At 48.3% G+C, this 16,664-nt stretch overlaps 2 protein-coding genes across 2 annotated transcripts; both read left to right on the top strand.

The window, feature by feature from the left end:
• Positions 1–361: 361 nt before the first annotated feature.
• On the top strand, positions 362–2,201 carry uxt (ubiquitously-expressed, prefoldin-like chaperone). The gene is made up of 6 exons (XM_080496047.1): positions 362–593; positions 1,007–1,088; positions 1,248–1,315; positions 1,449–1,556; positions 1,636–1,699; positions 2,028–2,201. The coding sequence occupies exons 2-6, from the start codon at positions 1,014–1,016 to the stop codon at positions 2,088–2,090; spliced, it is 378 nt and encodes a 125-aa protein (XP_080352173.1). The 5' UTR covers positions 362–593; positions 1,007–1,013; the 3' UTR covers positions 2,091–2,201.
• A 1,658-nt stretch (positions 2,202–3,859) lies between these two features.
• Positions 3,860–16,336, top strand: elk1 (ETS transcription factor ELK1). Its single transcript, XM_080496038.1, is given in 16 exon segments — positions 3,860–4,643; positions 9,236–9,444; positions 10,962–11,147; positions 11,236–11,409; positions 12,186–12,206; positions 12,209–12,322; positions 12,414–12,872; positions 13,880–13,973; positions 13,976–14,015; positions 14,100–14,185; positions 14,188–14,249; positions 14,251–14,259; positions 14,344–14,413; positions 14,416–14,426; positions 15,311–15,412; positions 16,046–16,336. Coding segments are annotated over 16 exon segments (1,761 nt in total). The 5' UTR covers positions 3,860–4,618; the 3' UTR covers positions 16,145–16,336.
• Positions 16,337–16,664: the final 328 nt, after the last annotated feature.

Genomic DNA, 16,664 nt, shown 5'->3' with positions numbered 1-16,664 from the left:
TTATTATCTTTTGGATTTTCTTTCACATCTTGGACTCATTTTCCTCTATCAGTAAACATACATATAATATTTGTTTATATTAATAATTTCTAATAGCTCGTATTAATCCCCAGATTAGTACCTGAACCCTAACTATAAAATAATATTAGTGTAAATACATGTATTTCATGTGTATATATTTTTGTTGCATGTTATTTTAGTTTTTTTGACTATTCGGGAGCGAATAAATATACAAAAACGGATTGACATTTCTCTGAATAGTCTTAATATGAATTCTATTTCATCTATCTCTATGTGCATGCCTTTAATTTTGAAAGCGGAAGTTCCCTTTGTTGACACGAGGTTTCTCTTCCGGTTCGGTTCGACGTTTCGCACGCGCGCCCCTCGTCACTCTCTCACACTTTTATCGGCGGCAGCAGCGCCGTACACCCGGGGGGAAGTTCGTCCCGGGGGCCCGGCCGGCGGCCCGCCCGCTCTGCGGGGTGAACCCGGTGAAGATGGGTTCCGGCCGCTGGAAGCTCCGCCGCCGCGGTGAACCGGAAGGTTCTGGAGTACGAACACTTCATCAACGAAGTCCTGAGGAGAGACCTGCAGTGAGACCCCGTTACTCGTTGTTACAGACACTTGTTTACTGCGTGTTATTGTGAAAACATGTGGTTTACTGCGTGTTGTTGTGTAAACATGTTGTTTACTGCGTGTTGTCATTTACTCCGTGTTGTTGTGTAAACATGTCGTTTACTGCGTGTTGTGTAAACATGTTTACTGCGTGTTGTGTAAACTGTCGTTTACTGTGTTGTGTAAACATGTCGTTTACTGCGTGTTGTCGTGTAAACATGTCGTCACTGCGTGTTGTTGTGTAAACATATCGTTTACTGCGTGTTGTCGTGTAAACATGTCGTTTACTGCATGTTGTTGTGAAAACATGTCATTTACTGCGTGTTGTTGTGTAAACATGTCGTTTACTGCATGTTGTTGTGTAAACCATGTTGTTTACTGTGTGTGTCAGGAAGGTGATGGAGCAGCGTGACGAAGTTTATGAGAAAATCTCTCAATATCTGCAACTGAAGAACACGATTCAGAGTCTGCAGGTACACACACACACACACACACACACACACACACTTCCAATGATGTGATAAAATGTCACAAGTTGTCATTCTTTTTTATCTTGATTTTTATGACTTTTTACGGATATTTTATTATAACATAATTTGTGTGTGTGTGTGTGTGTGTGTGTGTGTGCGCAGGAGTCCGGCCTTCAGCGGTTGAAGGTTGATGTGGATCTCGGCTGCAGCTTCTTCGTTCAGGCGGAAGTGTGAGCGCCACCTTCCTGTTTCACTGTCCACTGCAGCCTTGACTGGCCCCACTCACTCACACTGCTCTCCCTCATCTTCCTCATCTCCCTCATCTCCCTCCTCTCCCTCCTCTTCCTCCTCTCCGTCGTCCAGTGAAGACTCCTCCAGGATCCTGGTGTCGGTGGGTTTTGGTTTCTTCGTGGAGATGACTCACGCCGAGGCCCTCAGATTCATCGAGAAGAAGACGAGTCAGCTCACAGCGTCAGTCCTTCATCATCATCATCATCATCATCATCATGAAAACTAAGTTCTCGCTAACGACGCTAACTCTCTGTTCCAGCTTCACGGAGCAGCTCACCAGAGACTCGGCCAAAATCAAAGCCAACATCCGCTTGATACTGGAGGTCTGTGCTTTTATTTTGTACTTTTTTTTTTTGGGGGGGGGGGTTGTTTTTGTTTACCACTTGTTTACAGACCGACTGATTCTGTTTGATTTCCCTTCCGCTTCACTCATTTGTTTCCTTGTCAATTATTCTTTTGAGTTGTTTTTATCGTTTCAACTGTTATTGTTGTTTATATTGTTTGTTTTTATCGATTACATCATTTATATTTTGTTCGTTCCGTTATTCAATAGGTTTTTTTTTGCTTTTAATATTGTTTGTTTCATGCTTGTCATTTATTATTTTCATTGGTTGATGTTGATGTTTGTTTGTTTGTTTGTTGTTCCTGCAGTGTCTGCAGGAGCTGCAGGGACTGGAGGATCTGCCCGAACAACAAACCCGAGACGTTTGTTAGTCGTTTCCCGCCAGGCGCCGCCACAATAAACAAATCTGCAGCTGATTTTTTGTTGTTGTTTTTGTTGTTTACTAAAACCGAAGAGACACACTATAAAATAAATGACGTGATTAAAAATGTGTGTTTGTTTACGTTTCTGTTTCATATGAAGTCACACTGAAGAAGAGGCGGGCCTTCAGTTGCCATAGAGACGAAACAGGAGACGTGTATGTTTTTTAAAAAAAAGCAACTTCCACACCGAGACGTTATTGATCAACGTGACGGGACAGATCAACTTGCTGCTGATTATTAAAATTTGATTAGACAATTCAAAATCTCTCCGTCTGAGATGCACCAGCGTTCACACACACACACACACACATTTACACGCCAACGGAGGCCGCAGCTGTGCAACGCGCTATCAATCCAGTGGGTATGATTTGGGGTCCAGCGCCTTGCTCAAGGGCACTGTGGCAACCTGGACGGGTGGGGATGGGAATCAAACCTGCAATCTTCTGATTTGGAAGGCGATGACTTTTCTAACTGAGCCATGCTATATAGTGTATATCTAAAAAAAATTTATTAAAAAAAATATGTATATATAGTGTGTAATGTATTTTTCAGTATATACTGTAGTATATATGTGTATATATATATATATATATATATAGTGTGTAATGTATTTTTCAGTATATACTGTAGTATATATGTGTATATATATATATATAGTGTGTAATGTATTTTTCAGTATATACTGTAGTATATATGTGTATATATATATATATATATATATACATATACGATATATATATATTGTGTGTAATATATTTTTCAGTGTATACTGTAGTGTGTATGTTCTAAAAAAAATTTAATTAAATAAAGAAAGAAATAAAATTTTATATATATATATATATATATATATAGTGTGTAATGTATTTTTCAGTATATACTGTAGTGTGTATGTTCGAAAAAAAAAATGAAAGAAAAAAAAAAGAAAAAATACATATATAGTGTGTGTTAGAATTTATGTTCTAAAAAAATAAATAAATAAAATTATATATATATATAGTGTGTGTGTGTAATGTATTTTTCAGTGTATACTGTAGTGTGTATGTTCTAAAAAAAATTTAATTAAATAAAGAAAGAAATAAAATTTTATATATATATATATATATATATATAGTGTGTAATGTATTTTTCAGTATATACTGTAGTGTGTATGTTCGAAAAAAAAAATGAAAGAAAAAAAAAAGAAAAAATACATATATAGTGTGTAATGTATTTTTCAGTGTATACAGTAGTGTGTATGTTCTAAATATATATATATATATATATATATATATATATATATATATACAGTGTGTGTGTGTGTGTAATGTATTTGTCAGTGTATACTGTAGTGTGTATGTTCTAAATATATATATATATATATATATATATACAGTGTGTGTGTGTGTGTAATGTATTCGTCAGTGTATACTGTAGTGTGTATATTGTTGTGTACATCCTGTCGTGCACCCTGCGGTGGCGGTGCGGTTCGCTGACTGACGGGCAGAGGCGGAACTCTCCCCGGTGACTCGCTCCGAGTCTGGCCGTGATGAAAAGTCGCGAGGAGGCGTCCGACCAAAACAGGAAGGAACCGGGGAAACACCGACAAGTGATGAAGTCGGCCGTCAGGCGCGCACAACGCCGATAAAACGCCCGCGGCAGCCCCGAAAAACTACTTTTTCCTGCGCCCGGGAGGGCCCGCGGACGGTCCCCGGTGAAACCCAAGGACCCCAGGCCTGGAGTCGGCGCCTCTCCCCGGGTCGCTGTGGAGCCCGTCACCGCGGCAGGCTCGGCTCAGCTAGGCTAGGCTAGTTAGCACGCTAGGCTAACAGCTTCAGAAAAACCTCGGACTTGTGGAAACTTTTTATCGTCATTAAGGACCAACTAACGTCAGCGGAGTGGGATTTTAACTACGGCTCCGGTAACTACCGGGACGGTAAAAAACAAACAAACAAACAAACCAAAAAAAAAAACCCCCACACACGGAGAGCCGGAAATATTGGTTGAAATAGCGGCGTTAGCATGGCTGGTTACCGGGGATCAGCGCTTGTGTGACAGGCTTAAGCCGCCGCCGCAGCGGGGGAACCCGACTCCCGGAGCCGCGCTCGCGACGGAGCGGCTGGAGGCAACCGGGGCGGGACACGTCGCTGCGGTGCTTCTGGTGCGGGCCGGAGGGAGACAATAACTGTGGACGCCGGGGCTCGCGCTGTTGTTATCATGGAGGCTGGGGAGCCTGGCAGCGGCTCCGAGCGGTTACATAACGCCAACAGGTCGGCGGAGCAGCCGCTGAACGCCTCCTCCTCCTCCTCCACCTCCTCCTCCTCTTCTTCAGCCTCCTCAGCCCGGCTCTGACAGCCACACACTGCTCCGACACACACACACGCACACACACACACAACACACACACACCAACAACAGTACGACCAGCAGCACCGGAGGAAAAGCAGCATGGAGGAGGAGTGAAGCTGGAGGGACACAACAACAACAACACGGAGCTGAAGATGGAGTCTAACACTCTGATCAATGGTGAGAGATGCTGCAGTGTGTGTGTGTGTGTGTGTGTGTGTGTGTGTGTGTGTGTGTGTGTGTGTGTGTGTGTGTGTGTGTGTGTGTGTGTGTGTGTGTGTGGCGGGAAGCAGCAGTGTTGCAACAGGTGTGCGGAAGCTGCTCAAGGCCTGCACCCCTCTGTGTGTGAAAGTGTGTGTGTGTGTGTGTGTGTGTGTGTGTGTGTGTGTTGAAGCAGGTATTTTGGTGCATGTAAGAACTTGCAGACACGCTGCCGGCCGCTACACACAGTCTCACACTCGGCTTGTAAACAGTGTGATGTATCAGGCCTGCAGCGCCGCGCCGGACCTCCCTGGATCTTTTCCCCTGTGATGCTGTGGCGCCCGACGATACCGCCTGTTGATACCGCCCGACGATACCGCCTGACGATACCGCCCGACGATACCGCCCGACGATACCGCCGGACGCTACCGCTCGACGATACCGGCCTGGTTTACGCCACAAACGTTTCGGGAGAAATCGCAGCTCTCGCTTCAGAAAAGTTTTGCGTTTCCACGGCAACGCTCTGAAAAACGATGTCCGTTTACATGTTGATGGAAGAAATGCTGAAAACGGTGCAGTGAGCGTGCCGGGGCACAAGTTGGTACCGTTGTTTTTGTGATGAAGCCACACACACACACACACACACACACACACACACACACACACACACACACACACACACACACACACACACACATAAGGCGGAGAACAATAACAACGGGAGAACACCAAGTTGTATCGTTATTACGGTGACTGTCAAAATAAAAACTGCAGAGTAGAAACACAGTCGCTACTGGTTATTTTCATAATATACATAATAGTATGAGGGGTTCCACAGGGATCTGTTCTGGGACCCTTTACATTTCTGGCTCAAATGAAAATCCAGGCCCGAGTATAACGTCTGCATTATTTCCCGTTAATAAGACGGAACAAAGCGTATCAAATAAATGTGTTTTTTAAAAGCGAGGCAGAGCTGCGAGTCGTTCTGCACATACAAACTAAATAATCTTTCCCGATTCGCCCGCTTCGGTTGACGTCTCACGATATTTGTTTGCAGTGATCTGATGACGAGTGTCGGGTCCCTGCGGTACTTTTAACTCTTTGTACACGAATACGACAGGCTGATATTTCTGGACATTTGAAAACCCAATGAAACGACTTTAATGCATCGAAACTGACAGAAATAAAACCACATTTAAATGGTTTTAACGGCGTTTTGCTGAACCTGAGAAAGTTTCTCTCGCCTCCCGACACGATGAGAAACGTGATCGGCGATGACGAAGCTTCTACATCGTGACAGACGTTTTAAGGGGGGGGGGGGGGGGGAACCGCGACGACTTTTTCGAGGACAGTTTGAGGCCACCGACGGTGATCTTCCTGCGTCGTCATGGCGACACTGACACGTTGTGATTTGCTGCGAGATGTGAGCGTGTTTTGGATGTGATGTGTGCTGATGAGCCACAAAAAAAAAACAAAAAAAAAAGTGCTGACAGATGGAGAGTCACGGTGCAGCGCCGCTCATCAGCGGGAATCCGTCACTCACTTCTCGCTGAAAATGTCAGGAAAAAACCGGTGGATCTGGATCTGAAGCCGGGGGAAGACGTCTGGTCGGCGGGGGCAACGGAGTTTTTTTAACGGCAACGAGAAACTTCGTCACCGTGAAGCTCGGGAATCATAAAACACCCGGTCTTGTTCGTGAGTTGACGGAGTTGGATTGTTAGTACGGCGACTGCTGTCAAAATAAAAGTACCAAGTCCCAGGAGAGTAGGGTCTCGGGAGTCACGACACTCTGGGCCGGAAAACTCTTGTTCTGATTGGCCGTCGACTGAGCGTGTGCAGAAGCACCGTTCAGGATTTCCACCGTCTGCGCTTAACGGAGCCGAACGCGTTTTTTTTTTTTTTTTTGGAGAAGTTGAATTTTCAGCGGCTCCGACCGCCGCCGTCACGTCGACGGACCCCCAGAACCCCACCTTTGCAGACGGGCTGTAAAGGCGACGCAGGTTTATTTTCTGGAGCGTTCAGACGCCAGGAAGGTGAATTATTAGTGCTTCACCTGCACCGTCCACACTCCCAGCAGTGGATCTGGTGTGTGTGTGTGTGTGTGTTTGTCTCTGTGTGTGTGTGTGTGTGTTTGTCTCTGTGTGTGTGTGTGTGTGTGTGGGTGTGTCTCTCTCTCTGTGTCTGTGTGTGCGTGTCTCTCTCTCTGTGTGTCTGTGTGTGTTTGTCGCTCTCTGTGTGTGTCTGTGTCTCTGTGTCTCTCTGTGTGTGTGTGTGTGTGTGTGTGTGTGTGTGTGTGTGTGTGTGTGTGTGTGTGTGTGTGTGTGTGTGTGTGTGTGTGTGTGTGTGTGTGTGTGTGTGTGTAATGAATCAGGCTCCAGCGTCTCTGTGGTAATAAAGCCACTACCTTTTGTTGTAGGAAGGCCTGAGGACATTGATAAGCCTCTCTCACACACACACACACACACACACACACACACACACACACACACCATGCGGTGTGTGTGAGTTCATACGTTTTCAGTTTTCTCTTTTATTGTCAAAGGTTTCCGTAACCGAAGCCCCAAACTAATGAAACCATGAACTGTAAAACACTAAAGCGACCGGATCTCACCGCCTTTTTATAGACGAGTGAAGCGGAGAAGCTCTGATGTCGCTGAGATAACGTGACGACCACACACACACACACACACACACACACACACACACACACACACACACACACACACTTGTAGAATCCGTGTTCCCGCAGCTGTTTTTGTTGAAGTGCCTCTGAGCAGCGGCTGCCTCTCGCCACTGGTTGACAATGAAAGCTGTCACCATGGCGACGGTCTCCATGGCGTCCGATGGGCCGCTTATGCAACAGGTCGGCTGATGGTAATGAGCTTTCGCACGAGTCGAGTCGGTGATCTGTGGCGACGGCTTCACCCCGACGCCCCGTTTCCATGACGACGACGACGACTTGAGTGAAAACATTAGATTTTTTTTTGGTTTCAGGAAACAAAATTTTGCGTTTTACAAGAGTTTTGCTTTGAAGACGATGTCTGTTTACACAGAAACTCTAAAAAAAACAATGTAGTTTTCATGTTGGGCCACTAGAGGGAGCTGTTGTTTTGTTTTGGTAGTGGAACCAACGCAATATGGACCCGGGAGTCACGACACCGGATGAAGCTTTGTTCTGATTGGCTCTGCTGAGCAGGAGCACTAGTCACGATGGCCGCGGTGCGAATTCCACAGCAGCAGCATTTTCAGAAAGTTGCATTCTCCCCGTTTTTTGACAGGATAGAGTCGTAGCCGTAGATATGAACAGCCCGTCACCGCCTCACCATCGATGTGACGTCCCTACAGCGCCGCCATCTTGGAGAGGTCTCCCGCTCGTGCCGAACACAAACATCCCAGGCTAGGAAATCCACAAAAACATCCGTCGCCCGCTTGCTCGTCCACGTAGCGACACAAGTAATACCTCGTTTTATAGCCGAGGAGAAGCTTTAAAATTTAGCCGAGTAGTTTTTCCGTGAGGTTTCCACGGGATAGAGCTTCCGTTTGTTTGTTTGCTTTTGTCTTTGTGGATTTTCTCGCCTGTGATCTTTGCGTTTAGCACGGCGGGAGACCTATTGCTATTATTTATAAAACAAGTGACTTTCTGAATAAGAAATGTTTGCGAATATTGTATTTCTCACTTATTGTGCCATATATGACATACTGTGTTGAGGTTTGGGGAAACACATATAGAACACATATAGACCCTGTCGTTCAACTCCAGAAAATAATTATTAGAATAATAAATAAAGCTTCCTATAGAGAAAATACTAATAAACTATTTATAGCCTCTTGCACATTAAAATTTTAAGATATAGTATATTTAAAAACATTAGAAATACTATTTCGAATAAAAGTCTTCCCACAGCTATTCAAAAAAAAAATTTAATTAAGAGAAAACAACTATTTGAAAAAGGTGCGAGAACCAACGTTAAATACAGATGTTTCTTCTCTGGGAGGTTTGTGTCTCAGTGACGACTTAAAACTGTGCAAATCACTGTTGTGCTTCAAAAAAACAGTAAAAAGAAAAATAATTAATGTTACAATGAACAATAATTTCTGTTACTTCTGTTTTGTTTGGTTTTTCTCATGTATCACTTCTGTTATGTTCCATATTCATTACGACTGCTGTGTTTATTATTATTATTTTCTTTTTTTTCCTCTTTTTTCTTTCTTTTCATTTCTTCTCCAGTTGCGTTTTTTTTTTTTTGACATCACTGGTGTCTGGGGTAACCGCTCCGGTTTTTAAGGGCGAGGCTAAAATAAGCCTTGGCTTCAGCCGATACCCATTTCGGTTGCAAGTATATTGTGGTGCATTTATACTTGTACTGAAACTGTAACCGAAATAAACCATTCATTCATTCATTCATTCGTTCACCTCCCCAAGATGGCGGCGCTGTCGGCATCTAGTGTTTTACATCTGTGGTCGTAGAGCCATTTTCAAAAAGTTTCGTTTCCAGTTGCTCCGATCACCGCAAACAAAATGTTTTTTTTTGTTGGTTTTTTTTCCTGATTGTTGCATGTGCGCCCCGCAGCCATGGACCCGTCCATCACGCTGTGGCAGTTCCTGCTGCACCTCCTGGAGGACCAGCGGCAGCGGCACCTCATCTCGTGGACGGGCGAGGACGGAGAGTTCAAGCTGCTGGACGCCGAGGAGGTGGCCCGGCTGTGGGGGCTCCGCAAGAACAAGCACAACATGAACTACGACAAGCTGAGCCGGGCGCTGCGCTACTACTACGACAAGGTAGGGCGCTCGGGGCGCACCGACCGAACGCCGGGCGTGTTTTATACTTTACACCAGTGTTTTTCAACGAGATCTCGTCAGGTGAGCCGTGGGAAATGATCACATTTCACATTGTTTTCTAAAAAAACATGTTGCAGAGTAATCGTGTATAAATACTCTTCACCACTAGAGGGCAGCACAGAACTTTGCTGGTGAAATGTAAAGTGACAGACGTCAGTGTGGTTCATCTCCACCTCCTGCTACCATCTTGTATCAAAGTACTGTGTCAGTGACAGTGATGGAGAAGTTTTTGAAAACCAGGATCTCAGCTCTTCATCCATCAGGTCCAGGTTTCACACTGAGGGAGTCACTATTAAAAAAAGTCCTTGCTTTCTGGATTTACTGGATTCCTGTTGATAAAACTTTGATGAGAAAGACTTTATATTGTTAATAGAGGCTACAGAGTTTAACATTTTAACATTTTGGGGTGGAGGTGTGACTCCAGATGTTTCCAAACAAAAAAGTGTGTGTGTGGAGGAGGAGGAGAAACAGGAGGAGAAAGATGAAAAGGAGGAGGCGGAGAAACAGGAGGAGAAAGAGGAGGAGGAGAAGAAACAGGAGGAGAAAGATGAAGAGGAGGAGGAGGAGAAGCAGGAGGAGAAACAGGAGGAGAAAGAGGAGGAGGAGGAGAAAGATGAAGAGGAGGAGAAGAAACAGGAGGAGAAAGATGAAGAGGAGGAGGAGGAGAAGCAGGAGGAGAAACAGGAGGAGAAAGAGGAGGAGGAGAAGAAACAGGAGGAGAAAGATGAAGAGGAGGAGAAAGATGAAGAGGAGGAGGAGGAGAAGCAGGGGGAGAAACAGGAGGAGGAGAAGAAACAGGAGGAGAAAGATGAAGAGGAGGAGAAGAAACAGGAGAAGAAAGAGGAGGAGGAGGAGAAGCAGGAGGAGAAAGATGAAGAGGAAGAGAAGCAGGAGAAGAAAGAGGAGGAGGAGAAGCAGGAGGAGAAAGATGAAGAGGAGGAGAAGCAGGAGAAGAAAGAGGAGGAGGAGGAGAAGCAGGAGGAGAAAGATGAAGAGGAGGAGGAGAAGCAGGAGGAGAAACAGGAGGAGAAAGAGGAGGAGGAGGAGGCAAAAGAGGAGGAGGAGGAGAAGAAACAGGAGGAGAAAGATGAAGAGGAGGAGAAGAAACAGGAGAAGAAAGAGGAGGAGGAGGAGAAGCAGGAGGAGAAAGAGGAGGAGGAGGAGGTGAAAGAGGAGGAGGAGGAGAAGAAACAGGAGGAGAAAGATGAAGAGGAGGAGAAGCAGGAGAAGAAAGAGGAGGAGGAGGAGAAGCAGGAGGAGAAAGAGGAGGAGGAGGAGAAGAAACAGGAGAAGAAAGAGGAGGAGGAGGAGAAGCAGGAGGAGGAGGAGATTGTACATGTAGAGACTGTGTTGTGATGGACTTGAGGAGGTGTGTTGTGGGAATGAGTCTTGTTTTGATGTGCCTTTGGGCTTTGTCCCCGCTGAGCGTCCGTCTGCTGTTCGTCCTCGTCCTCCAGAACATCATCAAGAAGGTGAGCGGCCAGAAGTTCGTCTACAAGTTCGTGAGTCAGCCCGACGCCTCGCTGCCCGACGGCGTGCGCTGCTCAGAGGACGGGCTGCGGCGGGACGTCGGCGACACCAACGGCCAATCCAAAGGCCTGGTGGGCGGAGCCTCCACCTGTCCGACGAAGGGCTTACCGCAGGTGTGGAGTCTGTCGTGGAGGTTGAGAACCAGTGGAGAGCCGGTGATGATGATGATGATGATGAGGAAGATGATGTGCTTGTTGACAGAGGTCGTCGCCCGGCGTCTCTCAGAAGAGCTCCAGGAACGACTACATGAAGTCCGGCCTCTACTCCACCTTCACCATCCAGTCGCTGCAGGCCCCGCCCGGCCCTCGGCCAATCAAGGCCGAGCTCCTGCTGCAGCAAGACTCCGCCCCCAAGATGGACCGCACGCCGCGAGAGGTGAGGAGGCGGCGACGCACGCTGCAGGGTCACCGGTCCCTTCCTCCTCCTCCTCCTCATCTTTCTCCTCCTCTTTCTCCTCCTCTTTCTCCTCCTGTTTCTCTTCCTCCTCCTCCTCATCATCTTTCTCCTCCTGTTTCTCCTCCTCCTCCTCCTCTTTCTCCTCCTGTTTCTCCCCCTCCTCCTCTTCCTCCTCCTCCTCTTTCTTCTCCTGTTTCTCCTCCTCCTCCTCTTTCTTCTCCTGTTTCTCCTCCTCCTCATCTTTCTCCTCCTGTTTCTCTTCCTCCTCCTTCTCCTCTTCCTCCTCCTCTTTCTTCTCCTCTTCCTCCTCTTTCTTCTCCTGTTTCTCCTCCTCCTCCTCTTTCTCCTCCTGTTTCTCCCCCTCCTCCTCTTCCTCCTCTTTCTTCTCCTCTTCCTCCTCCTCTTTCTTCTCCTGTTTCTCCTCCTCTCTCCTCCTCCTCTTTCACCTCCTGTTTCTCCTCCTCCTCCTCATCGTTCTCCTCCTGTTTCTCCCCCTCCTCCTCTTCCTCCTCCTCCTCTTTCTTCTCCTGTTTCTCCTCCTCCTCATCTTTCTCCTCCTGTTTCTCTTCCTCCTCCTCCTCCTCCTCTTCCTCATCTTTCTCCTCCTGTTTCTCCCCCTCCTCCTCTTCCTCCTCCTCTTTCTTCTCCTGTTTCTCCTCCTCCTTCTCTCTCCTCCTCCTCTTTCACCTCCTGTTTCTCCTCCTCCTCCTCATCTTTCTCCTCCTCCTCCTCCTCCTCCTCCTCCTCCTCCTCAGGTGTGTGTGTTGTCAGACTCCAGTCTCCGCCCCCGGTGGGCGTGGCCGTCGATGCGTCTCTGCAGGTGATCGTGACTCAGACGTCTCCGTGTCCCACTCCGGCTCTCAGCCCTCAGATTCCCGCCGGCCAATCACAGGTCGGTCCGAAGCTCCGCCCCCCCTCGTGTCTGGTTTTTGAACCCGGTCCAGTCTTGACTGTCCCCCGTTTGTCCCCCCCCCGTTTCCCAGAATCCCCCGGCTGCTGCTGCTCCTCCTCCTCTGAGCGACGCCCCTCAGATTTACCTCACCAGCGTGAGCGACCCCTCCTCCCTCACCCCCCTCATCCCGCTGGGCCCCGTCGGCGGGGCGGTGAGTCCGGCCCCTCCCCCCCCCCACGTGTCTCTGGCCCCCCAGCCGCCGCCGCCGCCGCCGCCGGAGGACTGCGGAGGAGTCGGCCACCCCGGCAGCTTCCCCCCGACTCACCCCCCGCCCGTCTTCGTCATCATCAACCCTTCGCCCCCCCCTCAGCAGCAGCAGCAGGCGGCGCCTCCTGCTCCTCCTCCTCCTCCTACTCCTCCTCCTCCTCCTCCCGCTCCTCCCCTCGCCGCCCGTCCTCCTCCTCCTCCCATCGTCATCAAGGAGGAGCAGCTGCCGTCGGAGCAGGAGCTGCTGGAGATGGTGACCCTGGAGGGGAAGCAGGTGGAGGAGGTGAGGCCGCTAACTCACGGTTCAGGGTTCGCGATTTTTTTTTTTTTTTTAATTAACGAGAAAAGTAAGATAAAAGAGGAGAAAGATGTTTCCTACGACACCGGCAACTTCATCACCGGAGACGGTTGATCCGGTGTCGAGTATCAGTTTAACTGCTCAGCACATAACACCAAGCTGCGCTACATGCTACATGCTACATGCTAAAGAGGTTCAGGCCCACACACCAGCGATGCTACATGCTATACGCTATAAGCCAGTGTTTTTCAACCACTGCTCCGCGGCACACTGGTGTTTCCTCCAGATCGTCAGCTGAGCCGTGGGAAATTATCCAATTTCACATTTTTTTCTAAAAAATCATTTGCTCTCACAGCGAGAGTGTGTTGCAGAGTAATCATGTATAAACACTCTTCACCACTAGAGGGCAGCACAGAACTTTGCCGGTGAAATGTAAAGTGACAGACGTCAGTGTGGTTCATCTCCACCTCCTGCTACCATCTTGTATCAAAGTACTGTGTCAGTGACAGTGATGGAGAAGTTTTTGAAAAGGAAGAATGTGAACCAGGATCTCAGCTCTTCATCCATCAGGTCCAGGTTTCACACTGAGGGAGTCACTATTAAAAAAAGTCCTTGCTTTCTGGATTTACTGGATTCCTGTTGATAAAACTGTGATGAGAAAGACTTTATTTTGTTGATAGAGGTGACAGAGTTTAACATTTTAACATTTTGGGGTGGAGGTGTGACTCCAGAGTTTTCCAAAGACAAAAGTGTGTCTTGGCTCAAAAAGGGTTGAAAAACACTGGTATATGCCATATGCTACATGCTATATGCTATATGCTACATGCTATATGCTACATGCTAAAGAGAAATTACGCTTGAAGGTGTTTAGTAAGTCTCCGTGAGCAAATGGCCAAAGGGTCGAACTTTAACCCTTTCATCCCTCAACTCGGTGGCGTCGGCGCTTCTCTACCTGTGTGACTGAGTCTCCTCCTCCTCCTCCTCCTCCTCAGGTCCCACAGCTCACCTGTGGCTCAGGCGACCCGGAGCCTCCCCTCACCATCGTGGAGAGCCCGCCTCCTCCCGGCATGGAGCCCGGCGGGGGAGGGGCCCCCCGGCTGGCGGGGGAGCCGAAGGAGGCGCCGGCAGGTAAAACCGGACCGACGACCAGCGAGCCCACTTAAAAACAGCGGCGCCTCTGACAGCACCGTGTTTTTTTAATCTCCTCCTCAGATCCCTCCGTCCATCCCTTGTCCTTGTCCTCCTCCTCCTCCTCCATCACCTCCTCCTCATCACCTCCACGTCGGACGCCGTTCCTCCAAGCCCAAGAAGCCACGGGGCCTGGAGCTGCCGTCCTCCCCCTCGCTCCCCTCCGGCCTCTCCCTTGGATAAGGTGTGTGTCTCTTCACTCAACTGTGAGCAAACACTCCCCCCCCCCCAACACAACGTGTGACATCACTTCCTGTCTCCCCTGCAGGTGAACGCGGCCGTCAACAGCCTGTTGGCTCCCGGGTCGGCCACCAACACGCTCACCCCGACCGTCATCACTCCCACGCTCTGGTAAACACACACCTGTTCACCTCCGCTTCACTCTTCTGGATCCCTGCAGGGGGCGCCAGAGGTCGCCAGAGGTCACCGAGGTCACCGGAGGGACGGCGTTCTGACCGCGACGTTGGTTTATTCAGCAACGGCAGAAATACTGGAAAAGACCGGAGTTAGTTAGTTTTTTGGTCCCGGGAGAATCTGGACTAGTAGGAAAACGTTGTCGATTGTCTCTACTGAGCATGTGCAGAAGAGCAGCGTCGTCGTGGAAACGGACGGGCAAAACGCAGGGGAATTTTCCCCGTCCCCTCTTGAAACAACCGTGGCGTTAAGCGTAGGGCCGGAGTTAAGTAACGGCGACGCTCTGGAGGGGAAAACAAAGTTTGGAAAAACAAAGTTTGGAAAAACAAAGTTTGGAAAACAAAAATTTGGAAAAACAAAGTTTGGAAAAACAAAGTTTGGAAAAACAAAGTTTGGAAAAACAAAATTTGGAAGAAACAAAGTTTTGAAAAACAAAATTTGGAAAAAACAAAGTTTGGAAAAACAAAGTTTGGAAAAACAAAGTTTGGAAAAACAAAATTTGGAAGAAACAAAGTTTTGAAAAACCAAAATTTGGAAAAAACAAAGTCTGGAAAAAAATTTTTTTGGGAAAAAACAAAGTTTGGGAAAAACTGCGACGATTAAAGTCAAATTCGGAGACTTTAGTCTAAACTGAATTCCTCGTCTCGTCAAGGACGGACGGAGACAAAAGTCTTCATGTGGATCTCTGACCTTCATCCTCTGTGTGTGTGTGTGTGTGTGTGTGTGTGTGTGTGTGTGTGTGTGTGTGTGTGTGTGTGTGTGTGTGTGTGTGTGTGTGTGTGTGTGTGTGTGTGTGTGTGTGTGTGTGTGTGTGTGTGCAGACCCCCGTCCTGCTGACCCCCAGCCCGCTGCCCTCCACCATCCACTTCTGGAGCACGCTCAGTCCCATCGCCCCCCGCTCGCCGGCCAAGCTCTCCTTCCAGGTGACACACACACACGCACACACACACACACACACGCACACACACACACACGGGCTCTTTGTTCTGCACATAATTGAACTGGCTCCAGGACAGACAGGCTGCAGGTTTCTGGCTCGTGTTTCTCTCCATCTGTTACCTGCTGACGTTTTACAAAGACAGTAAACAACAACAACAACAACAACAACATCACCAGTGAGTCTTCTGAAACCAGAACCTGTTCAAGACCCGTAAGAAACGAATGTTTCAAGGTTTTGAGAAGGAAAACGTAAAACTCTTCAGTGTAGAAACATTGTAAGGTTGAAATTTTTTTAATATTTTTTTATATTAATAAAAATATTCAATATTAATATTTTTAATATTAAAAATTGTGTAAAAACTTTAGATGATTTACATTTTAGTTAAAAAAAAAATTTATTCTTAACATTTGACCACAGGTCTCTGAAGCAGCCGTCAGTCTGCTCCTGATCTCTGTCGCCCCCCGGTGGTCAAATGTAGAAATGCGTCACACAGACATGTAAACACACACAAACCTGAACACTGCAGATTGTTCTCACACAGTGTGTGTGTGTGTGTGTGTGTGTGTGTGTGTGTGTGTGTGTGTGCGTGTGCGTGCGCGTGCGTGTGTGCGTGTAGTTCCCCTCTAACGGCAGTAACCAGATCCACATCCCGGCTCTGAGTGTGGACGGTCTGTCCACGCCGGTGGTTCTCTCTCCTGGACCTCACAAACCGTGACGCCGCCTCACGCTGCTGCGACCGGCTGGGCCACGCCCCCTCCCGGGGGGTGGGGGCGGGGCTTGGTGTAGGAGGGGGCGGCGCCCTGACTTCACGCCACGGAGACGAGCGGAGGAGGAAGTTCCTCTGCAGACTTTGCCTCGTTTTTCTCCGCACGGACGCGGCGAACTTCTGCCGCGACTCGGAGGAGAAGCTGAGAAAAACGCTGAGATTTCCCGAGGACCTCGAAGGCACCACGGACACCTCCCACCTCCCACTTTCTTCTTCTCTCTGGGAACGCTCCCCCCGGGTTTACCGCGGCTCGGCGTCGCCCTCCCACCGGTGGTTTCCATGGCGACGGGCTGGTTTTTTTGGGGGGGACTTGGGAGGAGCCGGGGTTTTACAAACGTTGTCGCTTTTGCTCTTATTGGCCGCTTCTCAGGCCACGCCTTCCTCCGGTGATGCATGGCGCCGGCCGACGCCGGACGCCCCGGAGTCGCACCGGGATCGGAGGTTTTCTCTCGCTTCTCCTCGTTCAGCG

This window comes from Blennius ocellaris (genome assembly GCF_963422515.1).
Source record: "Blennius ocellaris genome assembly, chromosome: 5".
Classification (NCBI taxonomy): domain Eukaryota; kingdom Metazoa; phylum Chordata; class Actinopteri; order Blenniiformes; family Blenniidae; genus Blennius; species Blennius ocellaris.
This window is presented reverse-complemented; position numbering and strand designations above follow the sequence as displayed.

Coding starts and splice junctions, on each gene's coding strand:
- uxt (XM_080496047.1), top strand. CDS start 1,014: ATGGAGCAGCGTGACGAAGTTTATGAGAAAATCTCTCAATATCTGCAA. Junction 1,316..1,448: donor TTCTTCGTTCAGGCGGAAGT/GTGAGCGCCACC, acceptor TCCGTCGTCCAG/TGAAGACTCCTCCAGGATCC. Junction 1,700..2,027: donor ACATCCGCTTGATACTGGAG/GTCTGTGCTTTT, acceptor TTGTTCCTGCAG/TGTCTGCAGGAGCTGCAGGG.